This window comes from Bombina bombina, chromosome 4 (genome assembly GCF_027579735.1).
Source record: "Bombina bombina isolate aBomBom1 chromosome 4, aBomBom1.pri, whole genome shotgun sequence".
NCBI classification, from domain to species: Eukaryota; Metazoa; Chordata; class Amphibia; order Anura; family Bombinatoridae; genus Bombina; species Bombina bombina.
This window is the reverse complement of record NC_069502.1, coordinates 690,304,052-690,329,994: the sequence shown is the minus strand read 5'-3', so window position 1 is coordinate 690,329,994 and position 25,943 is coordinate 690,304,052. Positions and strand designations below refer to the sequence as shown.

Sequence of the window (25,943 nt, the reverse complement as noted above, 5' to 3'; positions counted from 1 at the left end):
AAGGACACCAAGGTACATTTGAAATTAAAAACATTATTTTATACTGCTTGGTGTTATTATACTGATGCAGATACCATTGATCCTATAACCAGCCCTTCTCTGACTATACCCATGTGCCAGTGTCACTACTGTGTCATTATATAGCGCTGTGTGTTATAATACTGATGCTGATACCACTGATCCTATAACCAGCCCTCATCTGGCTATACCCATGAGCCAGTGTCACTACTGTGTCATTATATAGCGCTGGGTGTTATTATACTGATGCAGATACCACTGATTCTATAACCAGCCCTTCTCTGACTATACCCATGTGCCAGTGTCACTACTGTGTCATTATATAGCGCTGTGTGTTATAATACTGATGCTGATACCACTGATCTCCTATAATCAACCCTCTTCTGGCTATACCCATGAGCCAGTGTCACTACTGTGTCATTATATAGTGCTTGGTGTTATTATACTGATGCAGATACCACTGACCCTATAACCAGCCCTCCTCTGGCTATACCCATGTGCCAGTGTCACTACTATGTCTTTGTATAGAGCTGGGTGTTATTATACAGAGGCAGATACACATCCAGTATTTCACTCAGGCTTTATTTATTCCATAACTTATCACCCAATATCGCTAGCAGTCTCTCGACAAGCCACTAACTTTATTCACACTACATATTTTTTTATTCCTATTATTTAATCAGAAAGAAAAGATATACTAAGGTTGTGGCGGACACTGCAAGGGCTAGTCACGGACACCAGTGTCCATGTACAGACACCTTGCCTATCCCTGAGTTTTAGTGACTTTCCTGAGGTCACAGGCTGTTAGGTGAAAGAAAGCTAATTTACCGTTAGCCAAGTGACAGTAATGAGCTCATATTTAGAGCATGCACAATGCAGAGACAAATATAGGAGTTGAGAGCAAGCCTGAAGCAGTGAGGGTAGAAGAACGTGTGTATCTAACAATACAGGGTTAGGCTAGGGGTATTAAAAACAGACTTTAAATAATTAAAATAGTAAAACATATATTCTAATGGCAAAAATTATCAGGATGTAATACAATAATTAGAGATTTGGAATTGATTAAAAAGCTGTTTGTTTTTTTAGTGTACAATGTCCCTTTAAGAAGGTTTTCTCCAAATACCAAATATTACTTAATGAGATTACTAATATTTTCAATGTCTTTTCATACAAATTGATGCCGACTGCTCAATGAGTCTATTTAGGAATCACATGTAATATAAGCAGACTGCTTTCCTTGGCTTGCTATTTTATCAATGCATATATCTTGCCCAGAGGAAGAACTTTTTTTCCCACTTGCTGCAATGTTTTTTTTTCTTTAAATAAAAAATTTGTCTGAGGGTCATCTTGAAATAAAAAAAAAAATGTCTCGAATAAATTTGCTTCCTTTGCATAATTATAAAAGGTAAAAAAAGGTGCATTGCTTACAAGAACGTCTTACATTCAGGAGTCACAGCTTTGCAAAGTAGTAAACACTAGGGGGCGAGTTCGAAAATCCCTGAGAGCCAGTCAGCTGCCTCAGAGTTCTGCTCCATATTCTTCAAACAGTGCTTTGCTCTGGCTGCACTTTGTTAAAGGGACATGAAACCCAAACAATTTTCCTCATGATTCAGACAGAGAATACCATTTTACTTCTATTATAAAATGTGCTTAGTTTTCATGTTATTCTCTGCTGAAGATATCTCTAGATAGGAAGCGTGCAGATGTCTACAGCACTACATTACAGGAAACAGAGTTACCATCTAGTACTCTCGCTAATGTATAATATTCTTACAAAACAGCTGCCATACAGGGCTGCAGACAAATGTATAATATTCTTACAAAACAGCTGCCATACAGGGCTGCAGACAAATGTACAATCCTGAACTGTTATAGTATATACTAACCAATTTTAGTATACGCTGCTGGAGTTTATTATTACTTCTTTTCATGGTTGGACTGACTATAGTGGGGAACGAAAGAGTGACTACTCCAGCAATTGCTGATCTACACCATACACAGAATGGACCTACGCTGAGTTGCGTGAGAGATTGTTGTGAAAGTTCCCTAATGGATCCAGTGAGTAGTTCCTTTGGAGAGCATCCTCTCTTGTTGTAAGAATCTGCACCATTGTGTATTTTCCGCTTCTGTTTACAGACGGACCAGGAGTGGAAGAAGCCATCTTTGACAGTGAACTAATCTTGGACTTTTATGTAACTTTTTATTGCATTAATAAATCTATCATATGCATATACAAATCACTTTTTCGTTCCTATATAGAAAAAGTAAAGGCAATTTTGAGACTAATAAGGATATAGGTTTTTAGTTTGATCAAGGGATGGCACAGGACTGTGTTAAAAAGGTATTTGTATTGTTTAATGTTTCTGCCAGAGTGTATTAAATTGTTTACAAATAGCTTCTTTATCTTTATATTCTCATTTGAAATAACATTTATGCTTACCTGATAAATTCCTTTCTTCTGTTGTGTGATCAGTCCACGGGTCATCATTACTTCTGGGATATAACTCCTCCCCAACAGGAAATGCAAGAGGATTCACCCAGCAGAGCTGCATATAGCTCCTCCCCTCTACGTCAGTCCCAGTCATTCGACCAAGAATCAACGAGAAAGGAGTAACCAAGGGTGAAGTGGTGACTGGAGTATAATTTAAAAGATATTTACCTGCCTTAAAAACAGGGCGGGCCGTGGACTGATCACACAACAGAAGAAAGGAATTTATCAGGTAAGCATAAATTATGTTTTCTTCTGTTATGTGTGATCAGTCCACGGGTCATCATTACTTCTGGGATACCAATACCAAAGCAAAAGTACACGGATGACGGGAGGGAAAGGCAGGCTCATTATACAGAAGGAACCACTGCCTGAAGAACCTTTCTCCCAAAAATAGCCTCCGAAGAAGCAAAAGTGTCAAATTTGTAAAATTTGGAAAAAGTATGAAGTGAAGACCAAGTTGCAGCCTTGCAAATCTGTTCAACAGAGGCCTCATTCTTAAAGGCCCAAGTGGAAGCCACAGCTCTAGTGGAGTGAGCTGTAATTCTTTCAGGAGGCTGCTGCCCAGCAGTCTCATAGGCTAAACGTATTATGCTACGAAGCCAAAAAGAGAGAGAGGTAGCAGAAGCTTTTTGACCTCTCCTCTGTCCAGAGTAAACGACAAACAAGGAAGAAGTTTGGCGAAAATCTTTAGTTGCCTGCAAGTAGAACTTGAGGGCACGAACTACATCCAGATTGTGTAAAAGACGTTCCTTCTTTGAAGAAGGATTTGGACACAAGGATGGGACAACAATCTCTTGATTGATGTTCCTGTTAGTGACTACCTTAGGTAAGAACCCAGGTTTAGTACGCAGAACTACCTTGTCTGAGTGAAAAATCAGATAAGGGGAATCACAATGTAAGGCTGATAACTCAGAGACTCTTCGAGCCGAGGAAATAGCCATTAAAAACAGAACTTTCCAAGATAACATTTTTATATCAATGGAATGAAGGGGTTCAAACGGAACACCCTGTAAAACGTTAAGAACTAAGTTTAAACTCCATGGTGGAGCAACAGCTTTAAACACAGGCTTGATCCTAGCTAAAGCCTGACAAAAGGACTGGACGTCTGGATTTTCTGACAGACGTCTGTGTAACAAGATGGACAGAGCTGAAATCTGTCCCTTTAACGAACTAGCTGATAAACCCTTTTCTAAACCTTCTTGTAGAAAAGACAGTATCCTAGCGATCCTAACCTTACTCCAGGAGTAACCTTTGGATTCGCACCAGTATAGGTATTTCCGCCATATTTTATGGTAAATCCTTCTGGTAACAGGCTTCCTAGCCTGAATTAGGGTATCAATAACCGACTCAGAAAAACCACGTTTTGATAAAATCAAGCGTTCAATTTCCAAGCAGTCAGCTTCAGAGAAGTTAGATTTTGATGTTTGAATGGACCCTGTATCAGAAGGTCCTGTCTTAGAGGTAGAGACCAAGGCGGACAGGATGACATGTCCACTAGATCTGCATACCAAGTCCTGCGTGGCCATGCAGGTGCTATTAGAATTACTGATGCTCTCTCCTGTTTGATTTTGGCAATCAATCGAGGAAGCAGCGGGAAGGGTGGAAACACATAAGCCATCCTGAAGTTCCAAGGTGCTGTCAAAGCATCTATCAGAACTGCTCCCGGATCCCTGGATCTGGACCCGTAGCGAGGAAGTTTGGCGTTCTGGCGAGACGCCATGAGATCTATCTCTGGTTTGCCCCAACGTCGAAGTATTTGGGCAAAGACCTCCGGATGAAGTTCCCACTCCCCCGGATGAAAAGTCTGGCGACTCAAGAAATCCGCCTCCCAGTTCTCCACTCCCGGGATGTGGATTGCTGACAGGTGGCAAGAGTGAGACTCTGCCCAGAGAATTATCTTTGATACTTCCATCATTGCTAGGGAGCTTCTTGTCCCTCCCTGATGGTTGATGTAAGCTACAGTCGTGATGTTGTCCGACTGAAACCTGATGAACCCCCGAGTTGTTAACTGGGGCCAAGCCAGAAGGGCATTGAGAACTGCTCTCAATTCCAGAATGTTTATTGGAAGGAGACTCTCCTCCTGATTCCATAGTCCCTGAGCCTTCAGAGAATTCCAGACAGCGCCCCAACCTAGTAGGCTGGCGTCTGTTGTTACAATTGTCCAGTCTGGCCTGCTGAATGGCATCCCCCTGGACAGGTGTGGCCGATAAAGCCACCATAGAAGAGAATTTCTGGTCTCTTGATTCAGATTCAGAGTAGGGGACAAATCTGAGTAATCCCCATTCCACTGACTTAGCATGCATAATTGCAGCGGTCTGAGGTGTAGGCGTGCAAAAGGTACTATGTCCATTGCCGCTACCATTAAGCCGATCACCTCCATGCATTGAGCTACTGACGGGTGTTGAATGGAATGAAGGACGCGGCATGCATTTTGAAGCTTTGTTAACCTGTCTTCTGTCAGGTAAATCTTCATTTCTACAGAATCTATAAGAGTCCCCAAGAATGGAACTCTTGTGAGAGGAAAGAGAGAACTCTTCTTTTCGTTCACTTTCCATCCATGCGACCTTAGAAATGCCAGAACTAACTCTGTATGAGACTTGGCAGTTTGAAAGCTTGAAGCTTGAATTAGAATGTCGTCTAGGTACGGAGCTACCGAAATCCCTCGCGGTCTTAGTACCGCTAGAAGGGCACCCAGAACCTTTGTGAAGATTCTTGGAGCCGTAGCCAATCCGAATGGAAGAGCTACAAACTGGTAGTGCCTGTCTAAGAAGGCAAACCTTAGATACCGGTGATGATCTTTGTGGATCGGTATGTGAAGGTAAGCATCCTTTAAATCCACTGTGGTCATGTACTGACCCTCTTGGATCATGGGTAAGATTGTCCGAATAGTTTCCATTTTGAACGATGGAACTCTTAGGAATTTGTTTAGAGTCTTTAAATCTAAGATTGGCCTGAAAGTTCCCTCTTTTTTGGGAACCACAAACAGGTTTGAGTAGAACCCTTGTCCTTGTTCCGACCGCGGAACCGGATGGATCACTCCCATTAATAACAGATCTTGTACGCAGCGTAGAAACGCTTCTCTCTTTATCTGGTTTGTTGACAACCTTGACAGATGAAATCTCCCTCTTGGGGGAGATAATTTGAAGTCTAGAAGGTATCCCTGCGATATGATCTCTAGAGCCCAGGGATCCTGAACATCTCTTGCCCAGGCCTGGGCGAAGAGAGAGAGTCTGCCCCCCACTAGATCCGGTCCCGGATCGGGGGCTCTCGGTTCATGCTGTCTTTGGGGCAGCAGCAGGTTTCCTGGCCTGCTTGCTCTTGTTCCAGGACTGGTTAGGCTTCCAGCCTTGCCTGTAACGAGCAACAGCTCCTTCCTGTTTTGGTGCAGTGGAGGTTGATGCTGCTCCTGTTTTAAAGTTCCGAAAGGGACGAAAATTAGACTGTCTAGCCTTAGCTTTGGCTTTGTCTTGAGGTAGGGCGTGGCCCTTACCTCCTGTAATGTCAGCGATAATCTCTTTCAAACCGGGCCCAAATAAAGACTGCCCCTTGAAAGGTATATTAAGTAATTTGGACTTAGAAGTAACATCAGCTGACCAGGATTTTAGCCACAGCGCCCTACGTGCCTGTATGGCGAATCCTGAGTTCTTAGCCGTAAGTTTGGTTAAATGTACTACGGCCTCCGAAATGAAGGAATTAGCTAGTTTAAGGACTCTAAGCCTGTCCGTAATGTCGTCTAGCGTAGATGAACTAAGGTTCTCTTCAAGCGACTCAATCCAAAATGCTGCCGCAGCCGTAATCGGCGCGATACATGCCAGGGGTTGTAATATAAAACCTTGTTGAACAAACATTTTCTTAAGGTAACCCTCTAATTTTTTATCCATTGGATCTGAGAAAGCACAGCTATCCTCCACCGGGATAGTGGTACGCTTAGCTAAAGTAGAAACTGCTCCCTCCACCTTGGGGACCGTTTGCCATAAGTCCCGAGTGGTGGCGTCTATTGGAAACATCTTTCTAAATATTGGAGGGGGTGAGAACGGCACACCGGGTCTATCCCACTCCTTAGTAACAATTTCAGTTAGTCTCTTAGGTATAGGAAAAACGTCAGTACTCGCCGGTACCGCAAAGTATTTATCCAACCTACACAGTTTCTCTGGTATTGCAACGGTGTTACAATCGTTGAGAGCTGCTAAGACCTCCCCTAGTAATACACGGAGGTTCTCCAATTTAAATTTAAAATTTGAAATATCTGAGTCCAATCTGTTTGGATCAGAACCGTCACCCACAGAATGAAGCTCTCCGTCCTCATGCTCTGCGAGCTGTGACGCAGTATCAGACATGGCCCTAGCATTGTCAGCGCACTCTGTTCTCACCCCAGAGTGATCACGCTTGCCTCTTAGTTCTGGTAATTTAGACAAAACTTCAGTCATAACAGTAGCCATATCTTGTAATGTTATCTGTAATGGCCGCCCAGATGTACTAGGCGCCAAAATATCACGCACCTCCCGGGCGGGAGATGCAGGTACTGCCGCGTGAGGCGAGTTAGTCGGCATAACTCTCCCCTCGCTGTTTGGTGAAATTTGTTCACATTGTACAGATTGACTTTTATTTAAAGTAGCATCAATACAGTTAGTACATAAATTTCTATTGGGCTCCACCTTGGCATTGGAACAAATGACACAGATATCTTCCTCTGAGTCAGACATGTTTAACACACTAGCAAAAAACTTACAATTTGGTTATAATCTTTTTTAGCAAAAAAACGTACTGTGCCTCAAAGAGGTACTAACGATTAAATGACAGTTGAAATAGTGAACTGAAAAATAGTTATAGCATCAAACTTTAAAACAACAAAACTTTTAGCAAAGGTTTGTTCCCATTAGTAAAATAACAATAATTAAATTTGACATAAAAAATACAAAGCAACGTTTTTATTCACAGTCACTATAAGAATTCTCACAGCTCTGCTGAGAGAATTTACCTCCCTTCAAAGAAGTTTGAAGACCCCTGAGATCTATCAGAGATGAACCGGATCATGCAGGAAAAATAAAAGTAACTGACTGGTATTTTTTGATGCGTAGCAAAGAGCGCCAAAACGGCCCCTCCCTCTCCCACACAGCAGTGAAGAGAAACGAAACTGTCACAAATAAAGCAAAAAAACTGCCAAGTGGAAAATAATGCCCAGATATTTATTCACACAGTACCTCAGCAATGTAAACGATTCTACATTCCAGCAAAAACGTTTAACATGATAAATAGTTATTAAAAAGGATTAGTGACCTTTAACAGAGTAGTTCCGGTGAAATACCATCCCCAGAATACTGAAGTGTATACATACATGTCATTTTAACGGTATGGCAGGATTTTCTCATCAATTCCATTCAGAAAATAAAAACTGCTACATACCTCAATGCAGATTCCTCTGCCCGCTGTCCCCTGATCTGAAGCCTTTACCTCCCTCAGATGGCCGAGAACAGCAATATGATCTTAACTACTCCGGTTAAAATCATAGTAAAAAACTCTGACAGATTCTTCCTCAAACTCTGCCAGAGAAGTAATAACACGCTCCGGTGCTATTTTAAAATAACAAACTTTTGATTGAAGTCATAAAAACTAAGTATAATCACCATAGTCCTCTCACACATCCTATCTAGTCGTTGGGTGCAAGAGAATGACTGGGACTGACGTAGAGGGGAGGAGCTATATGCAGCTCTGCTGGGTGAATCCTCTTGCATTTCCTGTTGGGGAGGAGTTATATCCCAGAAGTAATGATGACCCGTGGACTGATCACACATAACAGAAGAAAACTGTTTTAGTCACTAAACCCAATTTTTTTTATTTCATGATTCAGATAGAGCATGACATTTTAAGCAGCTTTCTAATTTACTCCTATTATCTATTTTTCTTCGTTCTCTTGCTATCTTTATTTAAAAAGCACGAATGTGATGCATAGGAGCCGGACCATTTTTGGTTTAGAACCTGGGTTATGCTTGCTTATTGGTGGGTAAATGTAAGCCTCCAATAAGCAAGGGCTATCCATGGTGCTGAACCTAAAATGGGCTGGCTGCTAAGATTTACATTCCTGCTTTAAAAATAAAGAGAGCAAGAGAACAAAGAAAAATTGATAATAGGAGTAAATTAGAAAGTTGCTTAAAATGTCATGCTCTATCTGAATCATGAAACAACATTTTTGGGTTCAATGTCCCTTTAACTACTTGTAAGACCTATTGTTTCAGGTAAATATTATATATTATTGATTTGTGCTTACAAATTTTAGAAAAAAAAACAACTAAATGTTTAAGTGTTAAAAATACAGAATATAAATGTACCTGTACCCCAACATTTTTTGGAAGCATGACACACACTTTGTTATATAATAACGTAATATTTTAATATAGGAAGGGAAAACTGATACTGAAAAAGAGAGACGTGATGTCTGTATGGTGATAAGAATTATAAAAATTAAAAAAAAAACAACATAAATAACTTTTGTTTGTTAAGTTAGATATTTTATTCAGACTAGTTTTTCCCACACAATGGTAAATACAGTATATTGAAAATTTGTCTAAGTTTGTAACAATCACTTTTTTAGTTTATTGCAATTATATTATATGACCACATGGTGGGGGTATAACACTGTCAAGTTCAAGTAGTAATGTTAACAATACTGTATGTCTATAGGAGTACAGTTTTACTGAGAACTGGTTGTGTCGGTCATGGCTACATCTGATGGCTTATTTTTATAAAACTATTTTATTGAAGTTCCACAAAAGTAACCAATAAAACAAGCTATCTTGTCATAGTCAACATAGTGCTAAACAATACAGGAGATGAGCACAAGACCAAGGTCAGTTAGTTGCAGAATTAAAAGGAATATAAAAACAAACATTTTGATTTGTGATTCAGACAGAGCAAACCATTGAAACCCCCCCCCAATTTACTTCTATTATCAGGTCTGCTTTTTTTCATGATATTCTGTGTTAAAGAGTTACCTAGGTAGGCATCTGGGAGCACTGCATGGCAGCCAATAGCCATCTAGTGCTCTACAAATCATTCCTGCAAAAGTGCTCCAGAAATGGGCCAGTGTTCTATCAAGATTTGCTTCTCCATCAAAATCTGCTACTGCGATTTGCGCATGCGCGCAATTACATACGCGCATTCCACATGTTTCAAAAGAACGTGTGGAATGAATGCTATTACGTAAGTACAAGCATGTGCACATCGTTCGATAGCAAATTTGAATTTGAAAATTAGTCCTCAAAATTCTCATGAAAGCGGTCATGTACATGCGCAGTAACATTACGTGGTAGCACATTTTTGACTGAGAACTTAATTTTAAAACATTAAAGTTAAAGGGACAGTCTACAATATATTTTTTTTATTGTTTTATAAGATAGATAATCCCTTTATTACCCATTCCCCAGTTTTGCATAACCAACACTGTTATATTAATATACTTTTTACCTCTGTGATTACCTTGTATCTAAGCATCTTCTGACAGCCCCCTGATCACATGACTGTGACTGTTTATTATCTATTTACTTACATTTAGTATTGTTTTGTGCTAAATATTAAATAACTCCTTGGGCGTGAGTACAATGTTATCTATATGGCCCACGTGAACTAGCAGTCTCCTGTTGTGAAAAGCTAATAAAAAGCATGTGACAAGAGGCTGTCTGTAGTGGTTTAGAAGCAGGCAAACATTTAGAGGTTTAAATGTTATAAAGTAAATTAATATAACAATGTTTATTGAGGAATGGTTAGTAAAGGCGTCATCTATCTTTTAAAAAAATAACAATTTTAGTGTAGACTTTTGTAATACAGTGCCTGCTTCTGTGTATTAACAGATAAGAAGGTTTAATATATGTAAACAAACATTTAAAAAAACAACAACTTTAATGTGCTAAAATAAGTTGTCTGTTGAAATGTACTACCACATAATAAGAACACAAAGGTAGGACCAGCACACCTGAATTCATCAATGATCCATAGATTTCATGGTAGGTGCAATCATCAATCCCATAGACTCCAAATAAGTATCCAAAAGCAAATGATGATGCACTCAATGAAGTGAAAGGGCTTTTTATTAAAGTGAACAGCAACGTTTCGGGGCTACTGCCCCTTTGTCAAGTTAAAAATGCAATGCACAAACAAACACTTTATTGCACAGCTAATTAAAACAAGGACCAATAGGAGCACATGTAGAAGGCGGAGTTACACAAGAGAGACAAAGCTTTTCTCATACATACTAACATTCATTTAATTAACCCCATATTGCCAAAAATGGTATCCTAAAGGGCCAAAATTAAAAACATCATATGAGAGGGGACAATTAAAGATGAATACATAGCCATCTAGATAGAAAGGGATAAAAACTAGAGAGAAACATGATAATTGAATCATAATAAGGTGAATAGACTTAATGAGATTCAATTAAAATTTAAAGAGAGAGGATACTCTGAGAAAGAGTTAACAGAAGTGAGGTCAAATTTCCAGTCTAGAAAGAGTCACCCCAACAATAATAGGCTAACTTTTGTCAGTACATACAATACTCTAAGCTATAAGATGCAAGGTATTCTTAAGCACAATTGGCATATCCTAAAGGAGTCATGTCCTGACATTGAAGAATTTTCTCAACTCCCTAGAGCAGCATACCGTAAGGGGTACACCTGTGGCAAAAGGATTGTTAGATCTACTGTCAATTCTGATAGTAATAAGTCTCCTTTTTTTGGGAAACCCAAGAATGGCACCTTCCCCTGTTTGGGTTGTCCCCACTGCAACAGTGTCATTAAAGGGGGTGAAATTTGTCATCCCTACTCTGGGTGTAAATTTAAAATACCGGGGTTTTGTACCTGTAACTCATCCTATGTTGTATACGCTCCTTAAATGTCCATGTGGGCTGTTAAATATAGGGGAGACCACCCAAAGGGTAAGGGACCATATAGGACAACACAAGTCCACTATCAAAAATGAAAGTACTAAAGATCTTCCTGTGCCTGCTCATTTTTTAGAAATGGGACATCAAGTAAACCAACTTCGGTTCATGGTATTAGACCAAATAAAAAGAAAACCTAGGGGGGCGATAGACATAGAGAGCTTCTATACAGAGAGGCTAAGTGGATATGGAAACCAGACACACTTTACCCTAAATGCATGAATAGGGAGTTTGATCTCAATCCATTATTATGATTCAATTATCATGTTTCTCTAGTTTTTATCCCTTTCTATCTAGATGGCTATGTATTCATCTTTAATTTTCCCCTCTCATATGATGTTTTTAATTTTGGCCCTTTAGGATACCATTTTTGGCAATATGGGGTTAATTAAATGAATGTTAGTATGTATGAGAAAAGCTTTGTCTCTCTTGTGTAACTCCGCCTTCTACATGTGCTCCTATTGGTCCTTGTTTTAATTAGCTGTGCTATAAAGTGTTTGTTTGTGCATTACATTTTTAGCTTGACAAAGGGGCAGTAGCCCCGAAACGTTGCTGTTCACTTTAATAAAAAGCCCTTTCACTTCATTGAGTGCATCATCATTTGCTTTTGGGTACTACCACATAATGTTACTGTGCACAGGTGCATGCACTTGACCGCTTTCATAAGGAACCCGAGGACTCATTTTCATCTCCGTTGAAATTTGCTACCAAACGATGTGTGCATGCTTATATATACGTAAACGCATTCCACACTCTCGTTTGAAACATATGTGGGAGTGCGATTACATAACTGCGCATTCATAAATGGTAGCAAATTTCAACAGAACACCAGCTCCTAAGCTTTACATCCCTGCTTTTCAACAAAATATACCAAGAGAACAAAGAAAAATTGATAATAGAAGTAAATTATAAAGTTGCTTGAAATCACATGCTCTATCAGAATCTTATTTTTGAGTTTCATATCCCTTTAACAAAAGCTGATCACAGAGAATGTTAGAGTACATTTGATGGCTTTTAAACGGCTGTGTGCTGTTCTGTTATGCTAGGATTGTTGACTGGGAGGCAATGCACAAGTTCTGCACCAGATGTATGCAGCGTTGTTACAGACCTGTGGTGTCAATATCAGTGCCAAGCATTCTTTCACTGATACAAACTTCATGTAATCAAGGCACTAATGGATATTGTCTAATAATACCTTCCTGAGGATCCTCCAAGGACTTTGTCACCAAGCTTCCAGTGCAAACATTATGCTTAATAATAAGATCAACACTGGCTCAGAAAACTAGATAAACAATGTGTTTCTCATCTGGCAGAACCTGAACATATCTTCTAAGGTTAGCTAACAAGCTAAAGACGGATGCCAACTTGTAAAACAAAGACTTCAGGATTCCTTTATGGCACATGATTTGGTCACCTTGCAGTTTTCTTGCATCAATGACTAAAGTAAATAGCATTTATTAAAAATGTGTGCAGGGATGTAGGGATTTTCGGTTACCATGTAACATACAATTCCTCATACAGACATTCCATTAATACCTAGAAACACTAATCCTCTCAGCTGGATACACACAATACAAGCTAGTTAAAGAGACATAAAACAAGTTGGGATAAAGACAAAATATAATAGTATGTACTTGAATTACTTTATCTGCAAATGTATACTGCAGTGCCTCACCATTAACCCTTTCTTTTAACTTTCTGAACTGCAAGGCTCTAACTCCACCTACACATTTCCTTCTATGGATGTATCTATAAAAAAGGGGGGAGTACAGCCGCACAGTAAAGAGGCACCAAAAGGGCAGTAAAATAAAAAAACAGCTTTATTAAAACAAAATTAAAAAAAAAAGTACATAGTCATAGCCATCCTGACTAGTTTCGTGCCACAACAGGCACTTAATTCGATTCCTATGATTAAGTGCCTGTTGTGGCACGAAACTAGTCAGGATGGCTATGACTATGTACTTTTTTTAAATTTTGTTTTAATAAAGCTGTTTTTTTATTTTACTGCCCTTTTGGTGCCTCTTTACTGTGCTGCTGTACTCCCCCCTTTTTTGTGCTCTGTTTGGCCATTTCAGCGTGCACTCCTTCCAGCCTTTCATTCCACTTCCGCTTCACCGCATACACGGAGCGTTCCAGGGACTGCAGTGGCAAGGATCAAATGTTTGTTTGGATGGATGTATCTATATATATTGTTGTTTTGATAGAATGCAAAAGTGAAGAGGGATTATCTGCTGGAGCATGCCTAGAAGCTGTGAACTCAGTTGAAATACAATGCTTGTGTCTAAACACTGATAAGAGGGGTGGAGTAGACTGCTCCAGACAGCATGGCTATTTAAGTATTTTTTGAAAATTATTTTAAAATACTCGCAAGCAATTTTTAAACAATTTCTTTATGCAAACTATTTTTAATTAATTAGCCCTTTTAGGATATGCACAGATCTCAACCTGTTTTATGGCATTTTAAAATGGTCTTTCAGAATAAAGGTTATTAGATGAAAGTAAATCATGTCTGACTGCATTAAAAACGACCATGAACACAGATTAACTGCAAGAGAACTTACCTTAATATCCTTTAAAGAAACATGCTTTTCCACACCCAGCTCAATCATATCAAGAACATGAAAATCGTACATGCGGCCTAAAATAGCAAACAAGATGGCAGGGTTTTAACAACAACATCCAGTTTCTTACAACAAAATTGTACTACATATAGCTAGTATCATACACCAGGTAAGTACAGGCCATAATAGTGCAAAAAGAAGAGCAGTTTATGATTGCACTGTAGCTGTCATACAAATTTAAACCTCACAAAGAGATTACAGACATAGGTAAAGTCAGCTGCAGTGCAGCAATGCACTACGGGGAGCTATCTAAAAACATCTAGTGAGCCAATGACATGAGGAATATGTGTGTAGCCACTAGGGATGCACCAAAATGAAAATTCTAGACCGAAACCGAAAATGCAGGATGCCCTTGGCCGAAAACCGAAACCGAAACTGACTTTTTCCACCAAATTATTTTAAAAGTTTTTTTTCTATAATTTTATTATTAATATAAGACTTTTTATTATATATATATATATATATATATACATACATACACACAAACACACATATACATATATATATATATATAATATATATATATGTATATATGTATATGTGTGTTTGTGTGTATGTATATATATATATATATATATATATATATATATATATATATATATATATATATATATATATATATATATATAATAAAAAGTCTTATATTAATAATAAAATTATAGAAAAAAAACTTTTAAAATAATTTGGTGGAAAAAGTCATATATATATATATATATACACACACACACACATTATATATATATATATATATATATATATATATATATATATATATACACACATACACACACTTTTGAACATTTGACACAATCCTAAATCAGCAGGCAGCATGGGGTTAAGAATTAAGACATGCTACTGAGGTACACAGAGGAATGCAGGAGATGGTATTACAAGTGTACTGCTTGTGGATTGTAGCCCAAACAATTACAGTTCTGTCAGTGTGCAAACGGCTCCTACATGTTTATATTCACTCTTATCTGGCAAACAGCTCATTGTGCAGTTCTCAGGAGAAGGTGACAGCTGCTTGTAATGACCCCACGCTGCAGCCCGCTCTGTTTACACAGTCTCCTAATCTTGCTGTGTCAGGTGAAATTTATGACACTTGCCTGCAGAGCCATATAGTTACTTGTAACGGATCCTCTGGTCAGTGAGTGTGTGAAAGGCTCATACATATATTTAAAAAGCAGCTCATCCTGCAGGACTCAATGAGCTGCTTTTTCAAATAAAATCACAGTTAGACAGGGAGCCAGATACAGGTAAATATACGTATTAGCCTTTCACACACTCACTGACCGGAGGATCCACAAGTATAACTATATGGCTCTACAGGCAAGTATCATAAAAGTCACCTGACACGGCAAGTTCCTTCTCACGCCGCTCTGCTCTGCTTCAAGACAGTGAGTGAACAGTCCAGCCCACAGTGCCGCACCCCCTCTAACCGCGAGGCATTCTGGGGCATGTAGTTCATTTGAATATGGCTTGGAAATAACCCAGCCACACGGGGCTAAATTTAGGATCAGCTTGCAACTGCTTATAGCAGTCGGTGAGGCACGGGGGAGGACACTTTGGGGGATAAATATCTGTCTGCCAGGGGATGGTTTCGTGGGACATAGGGTTTAATTTAAATTTACATAGAAGATGCCATTTTCGGCCGGTTTACCCCTCTTTCGGCCGAAATAGGATAGGCCCATTTTCGGCCGAAATAGGATAGGCCCATTTTCGGCCGAAAATTTCGGTGGCAGAAATTTCGGTGCATCCCTAGTAGCCACCAATCAACAGATAGATCCCTAGGTATGCTGTTTAACAAAAGATAACAAAAGAGGTAAATTTGATTAAAGAAGCAAATAGAAAAATCTCTTAAAACTGTAAACTCTACCTAAACAATGAAAGTTTATGTCTCATTGAATGTAGACTTAAGTACAATCACAAAAAAAGGTCAGGTCTAAATGAATACAAAAAAACACACACCAAAAAAACCAAGACAAATGCTTTTAAAAGAGACATTAAACAGTGTGACATTCGAAAATAAAATGTTTATGTCTAGATAAACTTTGTAATATGCTTTCATTATTTATTTTGTTCCCTTTTCCAGTGATTTAAAGGGACAGATTTGTTATTGTTTAAAAAGATAGATAATCCCTTTATTACCCAGTCCCCAGTTTTGTATAACCAACATGGTTATATTATTATACTTTTTACCTCTGTGATTACCTTGTATCTAAGCCTCTGCAGACTGCACCCTTATTTCAGTTCTTTTAACAGACTTGCATTTTAGCCAATCAGTATCCTCTCATAAGTAACTCCACGGGCGTGAGCAAAATGTTATCTATATGGCACACGTGAACCAACGCCCTCTAGCTGTGAAAGAGGCAGCTTTCAAGGGCTTAGAAATTAGCATATGAGCCTAAATAGGTTTAGCTTTCAACTAAGAATACCAAGAGAACAAAGCAATTTTGATGATAAAAGTAAATTGGAAAGTTGTTTAAAATTACATGCCCTATATGTCACTCTAATGTAATAGGTGCCGCCATGTTTAAACTTAATATGCCCTTTATTTGTTTTCCCTGCTGAAGACAATTAGGAACATATATAAAACAGACAATAAAAGACTGTCTAAAATAGGATTTCACATAGATTTGTTTGTAGAGATATTATTATTATTATTATAGTTATTTGTAGAACGCCAACAGATTCCGAAGAGATAAAAAGAAAACTAGTTCAAACATGGCAGCTCCCATTACTTTATAGAAACTAAAGTAATTTATAGAAACTAAACCTTTAAATATGGAAAATTTAAGTTTAAACAACTAATATAATTGCAAAAAAACACATCTACATATTATTCCAAGGCTAATCTTTATGTCATCATTATGTCAAGCATGTATTTACAGTTTAACATCCCTTTAATGCATTTATTGTAACTTTAAAAGTACAGTGTTAGATTGTATAGTTACATGTTATTCTGCAATAACACAAACCTAGTTGTGATGATAAAGAATTTGTAATCCTACAACCAGAATTTCACATTACAGGGAGTGCAGAATTATTAGGCAAGTTGTATTTTTGAGGATTAATTTTATTATTGAACAACCACCATGTTCTCAATGAACCCAAAAAACTCATTAATATCAAAGCTGAATAGTTTTGGAAGTAGTTTTTAGTTATAGCTATTTTAGGGGGATATCTGTGTGTGCAGGTGACTATTACTGTGCATAATTATTAGGCAACTTAACAAAAAACAAATATATACTCATTTCAATTATTTATTTTTACCAGTGAAACCAATATAACATCTCAACATTCACAAATATACATTTCAGACATTCAAAAACAAAACAAAAACAAATCAGTGACCAATATAGCCACCTTTCTTTGCAAGGACACTCAAAAGCCTGCCATCCATGGATTCTGTCAGTGTTTTGATCTTTTCACCATCAACATTGCGTGCAGCAGCAACCACAGCCTCCCAGACACTGTTCAGAGAGGTGTACTGTTTTCCCTCCTTGTAAATCTCACATTTGAAGATGGACCACAGGTTCTCAATAGGGTTCAGATCAGGTGAACAAGGAGGCCATGTCATTAGATTTTCTTCTTTTATACCCTTTCTTGCCAGCCACGCTGTGGAGTACTTGGACGCGTGTGATGGAGCATTGTCCTGCATGAAAATCATGTTTTTCTTGAAGGATGCAGACTTCTTCCTGTACCACTGCTTGAAGAAGGTGTCCCAGAAACTGGCAGTAGGACTGGGAGTTGAGCTTGACTCCATCCTCAACCCGAAAAGGCCCCACAAGCTCATCTTTGATGATACCAGCCCAAACCAGTACTCCACCTCCACCTTGCTGGCGTCTGAGTCGGACTGGAGCTCTCTGCCCTTTACCAATCCAGCCACGGGCCCATCCATCTGGCCCATCAAGACTCACTCTCATTTCATCAGTCCATAAAACCTTAGAAAAATCAGTCTTGAGATATTTCTTGGCTCAGTCTTGACGTTTCAGCTTGTGTGTCTTGTTCAGTGGTGGTCGTCTTTCAGCCTTTCTTACCTTGGCCAAGTCTCTGAGTATTGCGCACCTTGTGCTTTTGGGCACTCCAGTGATGTTGCAGCTCTGAAATATGGCCAAACTGGTGGCAAGTGGCATCTTGGCAGCTTCACGCTTGACTTTTCTCAGTTCATGGGCAGTTATTTTGCGCCTTGGTTTTTCCACGCGCTTCTTGCGACCCTGTTGACTATTTTGAATGAAACGCTTGATTGTTCGATGATCACGCTTCAGAAGCTTTGCAATTTTAAGAGTTCTGCATCCCTCTGCAAGATATCTCACTATTTTTGACTTTTCTGAGCCTGTCAAGTCCTTCTTTTGACCCATTTTGCCAAAGGAAAGGAAGTTGCCTAATAATTATGCACACCTGATATAGGGTGTGGATGTCATTAGACCACACCCCTTCTCATTACAGAGATGCACATCACCTAATATGCTTAATTGGTAGTAGGCTTTCGAGCCTATACAGCTTGGAGTAAGACAACATGCATAAAGAGGATGATGTGGTCAAAATACTCATTTGCCTAATAATTCTGCACTCCCTGTATATGAACAAGAAATTGCGGATCAGTGCAGTGACGCCAGACTTTTGCAAACACATTTTTATCACTAATTTTTTTTATGTAAAAGATTCACATTTGTACATTTTCCCCTCATTCTTCAATCTTAACTACATCTGGCCCTCTCTCCAGTGTCTACTGCTTCACTGTAGCAGGAGTCTGCAGTACCTCACGCCAATCACACGTCTGCAGTACCTCACGCCAATCACACGTCTGCAGTACCTCACGCCAATCACACGTCTGCAGTACCTCACGCCAATCACACGTCTGCAGTACCTCACGCCAATCACACGTCTGCAGTACCTCACGCCAATCACACGTCTGCAGTACCTCACGCCAATCACACGTCTGCAGTACCTCACGCCAATCATACGTCTGCAGTACCTCACGCCAATCATATGTCTGCAGTACCTCACGCCAATCATACGTCTGCAGTACCTCACGCCAATCACACGTCTGCAGTACCTCACGCCAATCATACGTCTGCAGTACCTCACGCCAATCACACGTCTGCAGTACCTCACACCAATCACACACAGTCCTATTAGACAATGTTTAAATAAATAACATTATAAAAAGGACAATAAATAAATAAATACATAGAGATGGCCCTGCCATGAGCCAAGGAGTCTAAGTTACTATTTCCGGGTCAAAACTCTCATACACAGGACTAAAAAAATATAATTTATGCTTACCTGATAAATTCATTTCTCCTGTAGTGTAGTCAGTCCACGGGTCATCCATTACTTATGGGATTATATCTCCTCCCTAACAGGAAGTGCAAGAGGATCACCCAAGCAGAGCTGCTATATAGCTCCTCCCCTCTACGTCATACCCAGTCATTCGACCGAAACCAAACGAGAAAGGAGAAAACTATAGGGTGCAGTGGTGACTGGAGTTTAATTTCAAATTTAGACCTGCCGTAAAAACAGGGCGGGCCGTGGACTGACTACACTACAGGAGAAATGAATTTATCAGGTAAGCATAAATTATATTTTCTCTTGTTAAGTGTAGTCAGTCCACGGGTCATCCATTACTTATGGGATACCAATACCAAAGCTAAAAGTACACGGATGACGGGAGGGACAGGCAGGATCTTTACACGGAAGGAACCACTGCCTGTAGAACCTTTCTCCCAAAAACAGCCTCCGAAGAAGCAAAAGTGTCAAATTTGTAAAATTTTGAAAAAGTGTGAAGTGAAGACCAAGTTGTAGCCTTGCAAATCTGTTCAACAGAAGCCTCATTCTTAAAGGCCCAAGTGGAAGCCACAGCTCTAGTAGAATGAGCCGTAATCCTTTCAGGAGGCTGCTGTCCAGCAGTCTCATAGGCTAAACGTATTATGCTACGAAGCCAAAAAGAGAGAGAGGTAGCCGAAGCTTTTTGACCTCTCCTCTGTCCAGAATAAACGACAAACAGGGAAGAAGTTTGACGAAAATCTTTAGTTGCCTGCAAATAAAATTTCAGGGCACGGACGACGTCCAGATTGTGCAGAAGTCGTTCCTTCTTTGAAGAAGGGTTAGGGCACAATGATGGAACAACAATCTCTTGATTGATATTCTTGTTAGTGACTACCTTAGGTAAGAACCCAGGTTTAGTACGCAGAACTACCTTATCTGAATGAAAAATCAGATAAGGAGAATCACAATGTAAGGCCGATAACTCAGAGACTCTTCGAGCCGAGGAAATAGCCATTAAAAACAGAACTTTCCAAGATAACAGCTTGATATCAATGGAATGAAGGGGTTCAAACGGAACACCTTGCAGAACGTTAAGAACTAAATTTAAGCTCCACGGCGGAGCAACAGTATTAAACACAGGCTTAATCCTAGCCAAAGCCTGACAAAAAGCCTGAACGTCTGGAACGTCTGCCAGACGTTTGTGTAAAAGGATAGACAGAGCTGAGATCTGTCCCTTTAACGAACTAGCAGATAAACCCTTTTCTAAACCTTCTTGTAGAAGACAATATCCTAGGAATCCTAACCTTACTCCATGAGTAACTCTTGGATTCGCACCAATATAAGTATTTACGCCATATTTTATGGTAAATTTTCCTGGTAACAGGTTTCCTAGCCTGTATTAAGGTATCAATCACTGAATCCGAGAATCCCCGCTTTGATAGAATCAAGCGTTCAATCTCCATGCAGTCAGCCTCAGAGAAATTAGATTTGGATGTTTGAAAGGACCCTGAATCAGAAGGTCCTGTCTCAGAGGCAGAGACCATGGTGGACAGGACGACATGTCCACTAGATCTGCATACCAGGTCCTGCGTGGCCACGCAGGCGCTATTAGAATCAATGATGCTCTCTCCTGTTTGATCCTGGCAAACAATCGAGGAAGCATCGGGAAGGGTGGAAACACATAAGCCATGTTGAAGACCCAAGGAGCTGTCAGAGCATCTATCAGTACCGCTCCCGGGTCCCTGGACCTGGATCCGTAACAAGGAAGCTTGGCGTTCTGGCGAGACGCCATGAGATCCACATCTGGTTTGCCCCAATGATGAAGCAGTTGGGCAAACACCTCCGGATGAAGTTCCCACTCCCCCGGATGAAAAGTCTGGCGACTTAGAAAATCCGCCTCCCAGTTCTCCACGCCTGGGATGTGGATCGCTGACAGGTGGCAAGAGTGAGACTCTGCCCAGCGAATTATCTTTGAGACTTCCATCATCGCTAGGGAACTCCTTATTCCTCCCTGATGGTTGATGTAAGCCACAGTCGTGATGTTGTCCGACTGAAACCTGATGAACCTCAGAGTTGCTATCTGAGGCCAAGCCAGAAGAGCATAGAGAACTGCTCTTAATTCCAGAATGTTTATTGGAAGGAGTCTCTCCTCCTGGGTCCATGATCCCTGAGCTTTCAGGGAATTCCAGACTGCGCCCAAACCTAGAAGGCTGGTGTCTGTTGTTACAATCGTCCAATCTGGCCTGCGGAAGGGCATCCCCTTGGACAGATGTGGCCGAGAAAGCCACCATAGAAGAGAATCTCTGGTCTCTTGATCCAGATTTAGCAGAGGGGACAAATCTGAGTAATCCCCATTCCACTGACTTAGCATGCACAATTGCAGCGGTCTGAGATGCAGGCGCGCAAAAGGTACTATGTCCATTGCCGCTACCATTAAGCCGATTACCTCCATGCACTGAGCCACTGACGGGTGTTGAATGGAATGAAGGACACGGCAAGCATTTAGAAGTTTTGATAACCTGTCCTCCGTCAGGTAAATTTTCATTTCTACAGAATCTATAAGAGTCCCTAAGAAGGGAACTCTTGTGAGTGGCAATAGAGAACTCTTTTCTACGTTCACCTTCCACCCATGCGACCTTAGAAATGCCAGAACTAACTCTGTATGAGACTTGGCAGTTTGGAAACTTGACGCTTGTATCAGAATGTCGTCTAGGTACGGAGCTACCGCTATGCCTCGCGGTCTTAGTACCGCCAGAAGAGAGCCCAGAACCTTTGTAAAGATTCTTGGAGCCGTAGCTAACCCGAAGGGAAGAACTACAAACTGGTAATGCCTGTTTAGGAAGGCAAACCTTAGATATTGGTAATGATCCTTGTGAATCGGTATGTGAAGGTAGGCATCCTTTAAATCCACTGTGGTCATGTACTGACCCTCTTGGATCATGGGTAGGAATTTGTTTAGGATCTTTAAGTCCAAGATTGGTCTGAAGGTTCCCTCTTTTTTGGGAATCACAAACAGATTTGAATAAATCCCTTGTCCGTGTTCCGACCGCGGAACTGGGTGGATCACTCCCATTAGTAAGAGGTCTTGTACACAGCGTAGAAACGCCTCTTTCTTTATCTGGTTTGCTGATAACCTTGAAAGATGAAATCTCCCTTGTGGAGGAGAAGCTTTGAAGTCCAGAAGATATCCCTGAGATATGATCTCCAACGCCCAGGGATCCTGGACATCTCTTGCCCAAGCCTGGGCGAAGAGAGAAAGTCTGCCCCCCACTAGATCCGTTTCCGGATCGGGGGCCCTCACTTCATGCTGTCTTAGGGGCAGCAGCAGGTTTTCTGGCCTGCTTGCCCTCGTTCCAGGACTGGTTAGGTTTCCAGCCCTGTCTGTAGCGAGCAACAGTTCCTTCCTGTCTTGGAGCGGAGGAAGTTGATGCTGCTCCTGCCTTGAAGTTACGAAAGGCACGAAAATTAGACTGTTTAGCCCTTGGTTTGGCCCTGTCTTGAGGCAGGGCATGGCCCTTACCTCCAGTAATGTCAGCGATAATTTCTTTCAAACCGGGCCCGAATAATGTCTGCCCTTTGAAAGGAATATTAAGCAATTTAGATTTAGAAGTCACATCAGCTGACCAGGATTTAAGCCACAGCGCTCTACGCGCTTGAATGGCGAATCCGGAGTTCTTAGCCGTAAGTTTGGTTAAGTGTACTACGGCATCAGAAATAAATGAATTAGCTAGCTTAAGGACTTTAAGCTTGTTTATAATCTCATCCAATGGAGCTGTGCTAAGGGTCTCTTCCAGAGACTCAAACCAGAATGCCGCCGCAGCCGTGACAGGCGCAATGCATGCAAGGGGTTGTAATATAAAACCTTGCTGAACAAACATTTTCTTAAGGTAACCCTCTAACTTTTTATCCATTGGATCTGAAAAAGCACAGCTATCCTCCACCGGGATAGTGGTGCGCTTAGCCAGAGTAGAAACTGCTCCCTCCACCTTATGGACCGTCTGCCATAAGTCCCGTGTGGTGGCGTCTATTGGAAACATTTTTCTAAATATAGGAGGGGGTGAAAAAGGCACACCGGGTCTATCCCACTCCTTGTTAATCTCTGTAAGCCTTTTAGGTATAGGAAAATCGTCAGTACACGCTGGTACCGCAAAATATTTATCCAGCCTACATACTTTCTCTGGAATTGCAACCGTGTTACAATCATTCAGAGCCGCCAATACCTCCCCTAGTAATACACGGAGGTTCTCAAGCTTAAATTTAAAATTTGAAATGTCTGAGTCCAGTTTACTTGGATCAGAGCCGTCACCCACAGAATGAAGCTCTCCGTCCTCATGTTCTGCAAATTGTGACGCAGTATCAGACATGGCTCTATTATTATCAGCGCACTCTGTTCTTACCCCAGAGTGATCGCGTTTATCATAACATTAGCCATGTCTTGCAAAGTGATTTGTATGGGCCTCCCTGATGTACTTGGCGTCACAATATAACGCACCTCCTGAGCGGGAGGCGAAGGTACTGACACGTGAGGAGAGTTAGTCGGCATAACTTCCCCCTCGTTGTCTGGTGATAATTTCTTTACATGTAAAGATTGACTTTTATTTAAAGTAACATCAATGCAATTAGTACACAAATTTCTATTGGGCTCCACATTGGCCTTTAAACATAGTGAACAAAGAGATTCATCTGTGTCAGACATGTTTAAACAGACTAGCAATGAGACTAGCAAGCTTGGAAATACTTTTCTAAATAAATTTACAAGCAATATAAAAAACGCTACTGTGCCTTTAAGAAGCACAAAAAACTGTCACAGTTGAAATAACAATGAACCAAAATAGTTATAGCAACCAATTTTTCACAGTAAATGTATTAAGTTAGCAAAGGATTGCACCCACCAGCAAATGGATGATTAACCCCTTAATACCCAAAAACGGATAACAATTTAATAATTAACGTTTTTATCACAGTCAAAACACACTGTCACAGATCTGCTGTGAGTGATTACCTCCCTCAAAACTAATTTTGGAGACCCCTGGGCTCTGTAGAGACGTCCTGGATCATGGAGGAAGAAATAGGAAGACTGTGACTAAATTTTTACTGCGCAATAAAGCGCTAAAATAGGCCCCTCCCACTCATATTACAACAGTGGGAAAGCTCAGTAAACTGTTTTTATTCAGAAACAAACGACAGCCATGTGGTAAAAATCATGCCCATAAAGTTTTATCACCAAGTACCTCAGAAAAAACGATTAACATGCCAGTAAACGTTTTAAAAATGAAAGTTATGAAGTGTTATTAATAAGCCTGCTGCTAGTCGCTTTCACTGCAGTGCAGGCTCAAATATAACTTTAATATAGACAGTATTTTCTTAGTGAAATTCCATTCCCCAGAAATACCTCAGAGTATACATACATACATATCAGCCTGATACCAGTCGCTACTACTGCATTTAAGGCTGCACTTACATTACATCGGTATTAGCAGTATTTTCTCAGTCAATTCCATTCCTCAGAAAATAATTTACTGCACATACCTCCTTGCAGGTGGGCCCTGCCTGCTATCCCCTGTTCTGAAGTTACCTCACTCCTCAGAATGGCCGAGAACAGCAAGTGGATCTTAGTTACGACCGCTAAGATCATAGACAAACTCAGGTAGATTCTTCTTCTAATGCTGCCTGAGAAAAAACAACACACTCCGGTGCCGTTTAAAATAACAAACTTTTGATTGAAGAAATAAAAACTAAGTTTAACACACCACAGTCCTCTCACACGTCCTATCTATTAGTTAGGTGCAAGAGAATGACTGGGTATGATGTAGAGGGGAGGAGCTATATAGCAGCTCTGCTTGGGTGATCCTCTTGCACTTCCTGTTAGGGAGGAGATATAATCCCATAAGTAATGCTTGACCCGTGGACTGACTACACTTAACAGGAGAAATATCACTTAATTTACCTCTCAGGTAAAGTTAAAGGGACAACTGTTGTGGAAAAAAATAAACCGCTCTAATTTGTTAAAGCAAGTAATGATGCACTAGTCACCTTAGAACTGTGTGTGTTTTTTTAACAATGTCCCTTTAAAGATAAGCAAGTTTAATATCTTATTTGGCAATGTCTCACAAGCCCAGTGATAATTACATTTTATGTACGTGCACATGCGTCTGGGTGTGTGATATGTAATTAATAGCTGTGAATAGATTTGTTTTAATTGTCTATGTGTTATCAGAGTAAAACAAAAACCTGCATGTGAAGAACACATTTTATACCACGATACTCAGTATAATTTATCCCAACAACATTTGTACCAATGGATTTTTAAAGACATTTCAGTTAAGCAGTCTGTCAGCTCTTCTAAAATCCAACCCACACATTTCAAAAGAATAACCCTAGAAACACAGCTGTGTAACAGTTACCTACCAAAAATCAGGTTGTTAGGACGCTTCTTGTTATGGGAACCAAACAAAAACAAGGAACAGTCTGACTTCTTAGAGAAGAACTCCTATTAAAAATAGACAAAAACAGTTTTAAAGAATTAAAAAATATACCTTTTACTATATGAATTCTAATATTAAAGTGCCATAAAACATTGAATTATGTGAAAATTAAAAAAGGGTCAACT

General features: G+C 40.1%; 1 protein-coding gene across 2 annotated transcripts in view; it reads right to left on the bottom strand.

Annotated features, from left to right (window-relative positions):
- RPF2 (ribosome production factor 2 homolog) overlaps nucleotides 1–25,943 on the bottom strand; it is a 128,694-nt gene that overhangs the window by 22,126 nt on the left and 80,625 nt on the right. For both annotated transcript variants that reach the window (XM_053710862.1, XM_053710861.1), the window contains exons 5-6: nucleotides 25,742–25,823; nucleotides 14,003–14,079 (exon numbers count right to left, since the gene is read on the bottom strand). In XM_053710862.1, coding sequence (XP_053566837.1) covers nucleotides 14,003–14,079; nucleotides 25,742–25,823 — 159 coding nt within the window. The remainder of the gene's footprint in view (nucleotides 1–14,002; nucleotides 14,080–25,741; nucleotides 25,824–25,943) is intronic.